The sequence below is a fragment of the Saprolegnia parasitica genome, assembly GCF_000151545.1.
Source record: "Saprolegnia parasitica CBS 223.65 unplaced genomic scaffold supercont2.58, whole genome shotgun sequence".
Taxonomy (NCBI): domain Eukaryota; phylum Oomycota; class Saprolegniomycetes; order Saprolegniales; family Saprolegniaceae; genus Saprolegnia; species Saprolegnia parasitica.
Window position 1 is genome coordinate 199,441 of NW_012156452.1, and position 7,965 is coordinate 207,405.

Consider the following 7,965-nt stretch of genomic DNA (forward strand, 5'->3'; position numbering starts at 1 on the left):
TGCTGAAAGAGTTGCGTGTAGCCAAGCGTCAAGCCAATGTGGCACGGTACGTAGAGTACGAGGACCGCGAGCACTTGACGCAGCATGCGCTTGAGGAGGTGGACGTAGACGCCAAGGACGGCGTGGACTTCAAAGTACTGCAGCGAGAGCACCCAGAGCACGAGCTGGAGCGAGAGGCTCAGCGAACTTAGATGCGTGCCTTGCAGCGCACTGCCCGCGACGACGCAAGTGGCGACAAACGCTGGCAGCTGCAATTTGTTGAAATCCGAGGCCGCAAAGTACTTGGCGTCGCTCGCACCGCAGAGCAGCAACACAAATTGCACAACGACCGAAATCGGGCAAAAGAGTGCATAGTAGAGGACTTTCTTGAGCAATGGGCTTGCACAGCCCAAGTCGAGCTCGCGGTTGGACGGGTCAACTTCAGCAAACATCTCGTTGAGCTCAAAGACAGCAAAGTACAGCGCTGAGAGAAGCAGCACGACGTGCGTCATGGTGGCGAGGACGGCATGCGACGCATGGGCCTCGAGCGCCGGCGGGAGCGTGGCGACGACGAGGGCGACAAGAAAGGCGGTTGCAATCGCGAAACAGTGCCGCGTCGGGTAGCGCAAGCCTCGGCACGCCACGTAGACGAGCGCAAGTGCCATCTCAAGGGCGATGAACTCCGGTGCGTACGACTCGGTGGTCGTGAGCCCCATCGAGAGCAGCAAGAGCGTGTACATGACGAGTTGTTCGGTGTACCGCCGAAGCCCAAAGTTCTAGTCGCGAGCGCGCATCAGCATCCATCCCATTGAAACGATCGGCGACTTCGCACCTGCCATTTCATTGCAATGACTTGGCGGAGCACGGGATGCTGCAAGAGCTGCGTGGGGTCGAGCTTGCGCTGGACGCGCGGGTCGGCATCCAGGATGTAAAAGAGCGGCGTGTGGCTCACGTCGTCGTCGAGGCCGTTGTAGACGTCAAATACCTAGTCATTCTCCAGGTAAGCACAAGAAAATCGTCGTCGTCTGGCATCGCGACCTGCCGTGGCTGGGCGAGACACTTGTTGAGCTCGGCGATCGCGGCCGACAGGTCAAAGTCGCGCTGGAGGCTGCGCCGGAACGCTTCGTGGGAGAAGGCGTCGGCCATCAGGCGAGGATTCAAAAGTGCGTCGCCCTGTCTTCGAAGTGGACGCTCCAGCTGCCAATGGCTGGGTACCTTCAACGAGTGCGGGCATCTACAGTACGGGAAGCGACACCGTTGCCGCGTGTCTGGACCGCGACGTGATATGCATCAACAAGTTGTTTGTATGCAAGGGCCCATAGAAAGGACTCTAGTAATATACTTTGCGAGAGCCAACGCGATGTGTTCTCGACCTCGTAGTAGAGTAAGCCCCTGCATGCGGCCAAGCACCGCCACTGCGTCCGTCCGATGACACCTCTCTGCGAGCGCAACTTCTGGCTAATCCACAACCTTGGAGCCCTTGGAGCTTTACCAGAGTGTACACAGCAGCTGTACGTGCGATGACCTGTGTCCCTCGATGATTCGGCGTCATGTACTGCCATGACCTTCAACTGGTGCATTTTTATACTTTTATTTTAAAGCGTACTACTATTGGTATCAAGGGTTATTTTATTCCATTGGCGCCCTCTCTGAGCGCCACGTCATGGACCTGTGCTGGCTGTTGACGCGATGGCACGCCAATATCGCTATAACATCATAGATAAGTGTGTTATGGTAGCCCAACACGGTGTTAGATGGGGTTAGATTCCAATTCAGGGTGGTGTAACACAAGATACGCTGTTCTAACGCGAATTTGCCTTCTCTGCGGCTCGTATGGACGGCAAGCCGACAGATCGCCTTGGTCAAACGACTGCACACGTCGCCATGCCGCCACCGCCCACCAAGCCCTTTGACCTGCACTCATTCAGCGCCGCGCTCAAGGCCGGTAAGCTTGATAAGGCCAAGGCGGAGCTCACCAAGTGCATCGGTCACGAAGCCGAGGTACCGCATCATGCACCTCTATGCCGCCGCACCATGCTCGCTCCTAGATCCGGCAAGTGTACGGCGAGACGCAGCTTCGATCGACGCCGCTGTACCACATCCTCGAGGGCCCGCTCGCCGGGAGCCGCGAGGAGGCCAAAGCCCTTCTCGAGCACGCTGTCATGCGTGCTGTGATTCAAATGAAGTGGGAGGTACGCGTGCTTCACGTGCCTTGCACTTATGTATCGTTTAGGCGTTCGGCATGCGCATGTACCTCGAGCAGCTCCTCATGTACGGCGTGCTCTTGCTCTCGATGACGCTCTCGGTGGCGACGAGCTACGCGCGACGACCAACCGACGCGTTTCCTGTCCAAGTGCTCGTGTGGGCGGTCGCGCTGCTGTCGCTGCTGCTGAGTCTTCTCGCGTGCCGCGTCTTCTCATATCGGCGCAAGGAGCTCTGGTGCCTCGTCACGAGCAGCCTCTGCGCCGTCGTTGGCGGCGTCCTCTACGCCAATAGTGCAGCCGTTGAAGCGTTCTTCGACTATGCCACCTTTGTCTCTTGCAACCACGTGACGCTGCTTCTCTCGGGCGCGTACTTTTTGCTCTTTGAGCTCGCCGAGCTCTTTGGGGAAGTGCCCGCTGAGTCGCGCGTGGTGCACGTTGCAAGCTGGCCGCTTTGGCTCCAGCGTGGCGCCTACTGGGTGTGTATTGCGCCTTTTGACGTACTGAGTCAGTTTGCATTGATGCTACTCGGGCGCAGCGACGCGACGTACTACAGCTCGTTCTTTAATGCGCTGCAGATGCCCACGTTCTTCGTCGTCACAGGGTATGCGATCGCGCAGCTCGTCACATCGCCGGATGCTGGCAACGTCCACCAGCTCGTCTTTGGAACGATCTTGACGTTTCTGCTCTGGGCCCTCAGCGTTCAGTACCTCGAGGTCCATGGCACGGCGGGGTTCTTGATTCCCATGATGCGTGCGATGCTCCTGGACGTGTTCCGCTTCCTCGCGTTCTACCTTCCGTTCCAGCTCGCCTTTGGCTTTGCCTACTACCTCCTCTTCCAGAGCCTTCCCGAGACGTCGCCGTACGACTCGCTGCCCAAGAGCTTTCTCCAGACGTTCCTCGTGCTACTGCAGCAGTTTGATGCATCGGATTTCGCCGCTCTGCCAACGACGAGCGCGGTCCTGCTGGGCTACACGCTTCTGCTCACCCACGCGACGCTGGTGATGGTCATGCTCCTCAACGTCCTCATCGCCATGATGACGAAGGGCGTTGAGGCGCGCATGGAGAAGGCCAAGCGAGAGGCCCTCGTGAGCTTTGCCGAGTGCGTCTTGCGCAGTGAGAAGACGCAAGGCCTCGTGCCACTGCCTGTGCGCACTGAAATCAAACCGATGGAGGTCGCGCCGCTCATCGAGTCGAGCCGTGGACTCTACACGGGCGACGACGACGATGACGACGACGTTGCAATGGACCATGGCCACAGCCTCGTCTTCGGCGCCGCCGAAGAAAGCCGCCTCGGGTTTCGGCCGGACGAGCTCTCGTCCGACGAGCGGCTCGCGATACTTTCAGACCAAGTCGCGCGCCTCGAAGCCACTGTCGCATCGCTCGTGCAGCTGCTCACCGCCAAGCGCGCCACGTAGTCGCTGCGATTCATTCCCAAATGCATACGCGTCGTTGCTTTTTCTTTGAGTGGACGCTGTCTCAGTGCTTTTTGGATCCGTGGACCCAAGGTATTCCAGCCGTTGATAGCAAACACTGTATAATCCACTGCCCCACACGTCTTGGTGGTCTCTCGATCTCGAGCGACGTGGATACCGCACGGCAAACAATAGAAAGAACGACGCCTCTGTACCTTAACCCCTGTAGACCTAGCACATATTTTCGCGACGCAGTAGGCGAAGACGGCTGTAAAGCAACATATACAGCCACCACTATGGCAGTACGCAGAAACAGAGTGCAACAGCCAGTGCTTTGCTACGCAAAGATTGTCACAGAAAAGGCTCAACGCCGCTTTTCTCTTGGTGCTCTTGGCAGTCGACACAACTTTTCCATTCACGAAAATGACTCGCCCCACCACGATGACAACCTCGACGCTTGGCTTCCTCACGCTCTATATTCCGCGCCCGAGCGCCAAACCGCAGCGCTACCTCGGCGCGGGCCTCCCGATGCGCCGCGTGCTTCTCGTCCTCTGTCGCTCTGCCTACAAGCTCTTGGCGGCTGCCAAGGACATGTACGACACCAAGCTCTGTCCGCTGCTCGACAGTGCTCAGACGATCCAGACGCTGCACACTGCAGTCGCCGCCAAAGAATCAACCATGACCGACCTCACCACAACAGTTGCAGCGCTCCTCGAAGCCGCGCGGGTCCAGCGTAACGGCGACCGAGATCAGCGCCGACCTCAAGGTCGAGCCGTATCAGACCAAAATTCAACTGCACCGCGCGAGCAAGGTCGCCCAGCGCGACTTGAAAGCGATTCGCACCGCGCACAGCAAGCTCCAGAAAGAACACAAGGCGCTCGACCGAACGGCGACCTCGACCGCCGCGACGTTCAAGATTCGACTGGTCCACGCTGAAAAAGAGACGATGGCCGCCAAGGGTCTCGCTGCAGCGGCCCTTGCAACGCTAGTTGGCCGTCGACACGAGCATGAAATGGCGATGGCAGCGGCCGATTCGGCTGCCAAATACGTCCCGATCCAGCTATTTCAGTCCAAGCGAGTCCTTGCAGCATGCGCCCAAGAGGCCACCACTGCCCAAAACGCGCTGCGTGACGTGATTGCCGAGCGTGACGCACTGGCCGCCTCCAACGAACAGCTCGCCCTCCAACTGCGGGCGGCGACGACGCGCGTGGCAGCACTTGACGCCGCGTCGACGGCCGCTTCCGAGCGTGAGTACGTGGGCACTAGCCAGGCAATGAACGAGCAGCATATTGGCAATCAAGAGCATCTACAAGCAGCACGGGAACTACGTACATACTACAGTACGTGGCACGTGTCATGGCGGGAGAGCTGCTGGAGAGCTGTTCAAAAATCATAATTCACCACGCGCGCATGATTGGCTGAAATCGGGCCAATGGCATCGACGCTGCCACAATCGAGCAGCAAAGTGCAAATGGCGACCGCGGTGGCGTTGCCGGCCATCGGCACGGACCAAGTCGACGACTTGGTCACCAGCTTCTTCGACATGGTCGTGATAAGCACCTTTGTTGCTTCAAGCCTGCGCACCGACCCCGTGCAGCGAATCCTGCTCTGCCTCTACGTTCTCTGCGTGGTCGTCGTCGGTATCCCGCTCGTGCTCCTCCCAGGTACACGTCGACAAGTGTCGTGCGCTAGCTGCCACTTCTGTGCCTAGTCCTCGTATGTCTCAAAGCCGACGGCGTCTTCACGGCATCTTGGGCCGCAACGCTGACGCCGCTTTGGATCACGGACTTCGTGCTTCTCATTCTCGTGGATGTGATCACGGACCCTTCGCCGCCCGAGTCACCAACCACACCACTGCACGCTACGACCAGTGACGACGCCACGGTCGTTCTTGACGCTACCACCGAGGTAAGCAGCAGCCGCGAAGCCGATGAGGAGGCTGCTGCCCCGACCGACGATGCTGCCAGTTCCAAAAACGCCACGGCGCCGGACGTGAGCACCGAGGTGGTCGCAAGCGCGAGCGGCGATGTTGCCGTCGGCGCCAGCAACGACAACAGTGACGCGGCCGCCAAGCCTTTCCTGTCAAAGTACTGCAGTTAGTCTTGATCGCCTCCAACGATTTGTGCGTAGGGGCACGCTATACAGTGCGATGGGCTTGGTTACCTTCCACATTCTCGTCGCCTTGCGCCTCGACGATGTCGTCGGATGGCCGTGGACGGTGCTCGTCGTGCCGCTTCTCGCCGCCGATATGTGCAGCGACTGCTTGGCCCTGAGTGTCGCGTGCACGATTCAGTATGCGCTCGTGCTCCTTCGCCTGGATGGCTTCGTTGGCTTTGGCTGGGGCTTTGTCTTTATACCCACGTGGCTGCTACTAGGTCTTGTGCTTGCGGCTCTTGTACGTCGTCGTTTGATCGATTTGCGTCAAAATGAACTTGTCGGTATAGGGGCTTCTGATGTTTATCTTGCTGGATGAAAACGACACGTCGTCATCGCCCAACTGGCTGGCATGCGCCGGCTTCGCCTTGCTGATTGTTTGCATCCTCGCACCCGCCGCGTCCTTGGCGCTGCTCACGCGGCAACTGGACGCTGACCTTGGGTATTCGGCACTTGTAATTGGCTTGCCCTACTTTGGCGCCATGGCGCTTCTGATCGCCGCCGTAGGACTGTTCGGATGTTGGGATATATCCTTTCTCATCGATCGAATCGTAGGGTGCGGCCATCGTCATCTTTTACGCTGAAGACGACGTGGACACAAGTGACGGCGCTGGCGCCGAAGCTGTATGATACCAGGTAGTTCCTTGTCCTTGAACAATCTCGGAGCCGACATCGTCTTGCTCCAGGGTATGCCACCGAGCGTCGAGCGAGAACGACACGAACAGACCCAACCCCGAGGGTTCCAGTACGTCCGCCACCTCGACGACCCTGACGACATTGCGCAACCGTGGCTGTTGTCTTCTTCGTCTTCCTCACCTCTGTGCTGCCGCGTTTGTTCAAGCACGTACGACTAAGAGTTGAAGATGACTTTTCTACCTTTCTCTGATGAGACGCACATAGTTTCATCTTGTCTCTAAATGGCAATATCGCACCAATCGACCTGTGAGGGTCCATACGCAACCAACATCATTGCGAGAACAAAACAACGCAAAACGCTATCAAATCAAGGCACAATGGATCGCAAAGCGAATGCAAACGGATTCCACAAAGAGTTTTTCGCTATCGATTTGCTACCCGTTTGCTGCATATACCCCCGCCTTTTAGTTGCATTTTAGTCGCCTTTTAGTCGCCGTTTAGTCGCCGTTTAGTCGCCGTTTAGTATACTTTAATTATTATCTTAGTCGCCTTTTAGTAGACTTCTAGTATTATCTTAGTCGCCTTTTAGTTGCCTTTTAGCAAGGGTATATAATAAATTATTATATACCCTTGCTTTTAGTATCCTTTTCATTGCCTTTTAGTCGCATTTTCGTTGCCTGTTAGTTGCCTTTTAGCTGCCTTTGCCGTGGTCATGGCGGCGTCATTGACGCTGCTGGATTTCTCCGTGTCGTTTCTGGGACGAGGCGCCGTGCATGATGAAGGCCGCGTATCGTGTGCTACTCCGAGAGCAATGGTGCGACGCCGGCGCCTCTCGTGGTAAATGACTACCGGCGTCTGTAGCTAGAGTCTTTTTTGCCGTTCTGTGCGTGCAGCCCGTTTCGTGTCCATGAGACACCGAGGGTGTAGATGGATGTTATTCCATTTTACGCTGCGCGCATGCCACGTGCTGCGAAAACGGCACCATACAAAATGTCTGCATCCTTGTGCAGCGCGACGACAAAGCCCTACCCCCAGACGACAATGAGCTTAATGTGGTACGAGTATGCACGCTATACCCAAAGCATTAGAAAGCCATAGAGAAGAAACCACGGCACCAGAAGGCGGCTGGTCGGAAACTCACATCCCTCGAGCCGTGCCAGAAGCAGGCCCAGTGGCGCCACAAGCAACAGCGTGCAAGCTGTCAGTGACGCCATCGCCACCGTCAGCGGTGGACGCTCGGTACTGCATGGCGTGTAATACACCTATCCAGCGTAGTAGTGCTTATTCGTCGATCCATAGCAATCGACCACATACGCAGGAGACGAGGCTGCCCATCGCGTAGAGCTCCAGGGGCAAAAAGACGACGGGCCAAGACCAGAGGACTGCAGCGTCAAGGCGCGGGGCGAGAAGCACCATTTGAGCCCACGCAACGATTGTGAACAGGGTCGCGTGCTCGGGCAATGTTGTGACGACGAACGGGAAGAAGACCCAGATCCACCCCCACGTAATCTGACCATCGAGCTGTAGCGCGATGAAGACGTGGTGCATCGTGATGCCGATGTTGATGGCCAAGTGGGCGC

General features: G+C 57.4%; 4 protein-coding genes across 4 annotated transcripts; 2 read left to right on the forward strand and 2 right to left on the reverse strand.

Moving 5' to 3' along the window:
- Positions 1-59: 59 nt before the first annotated feature.
- Positions 60-1,125, reverse strand: SPRG_10915 (hypothetical protein; the record flags this gene model as incomplete). Its single annotated transcript, XM_012349872.1, has 3 exons — positions 60-755; positions 812-964; positions 1,018-1,125. Coding segments are annotated over 3 exons (957 nt in total), but the record flags the coding sequence as incomplete, so codon positions are not given.
- Positions 1,126-1,863: 738 nt separating this feature from the next.
- Positions 1,864-3,598, forward strand: SPRG_10916 (hypothetical protein; the record flags this gene model as incomplete). Its single annotated transcript, XM_012349873.1, has 3 exons — positions 1,864-1,980; positions 2,028-2,171; positions 2,213-3,598. The coding sequence occupies 3 exons, from the start codon at positions 1,864-1,866 to the stop codon at positions 3,596-3,598; spliced, it is 1,647 nt and encodes a 548-aa protein (XP_012205263.1).
- Positions 3,599-4,036: 438 nt separating this feature from the next.
- Positions 4,037-5,695, forward strand: SPRG_10917 (hypothetical protein; the record flags this gene model as incomplete). Its single annotated transcript, XM_012349874.1, has 4 exons — positions 4,037-4,321; positions 4,344-4,846; positions 5,057-5,259; positions 5,307-5,695. 4 exons carry the CDS (start codon positions 4,037-4,039, stop codon positions 5,693-5,695), a joined length of 1,380 nt encoding a protein of 459 aa, XP_012205264.1.
- Positions 5,696-7,455: 1,760 nt separating this feature from the next.
- On the reverse strand, positions 7,456-7,933 carry SPRG_10918 (hypothetical protein; the record flags this gene model as incomplete). The annotated part of the gene is made up of 2 exons (XM_012349875.1): positions 7,456-7,647; positions 7,700-7,933. The coding sequence occupies 2 exons, from the start codon at positions 7,931-7,933 to the stop codon at positions 7,456-7,458; spliced, it is 426 nt and encodes a 141-aa protein (XP_012205265.1).
- Between the last annotated feature and the right edge of the window lie 32 nt (positions 7,934-7,965).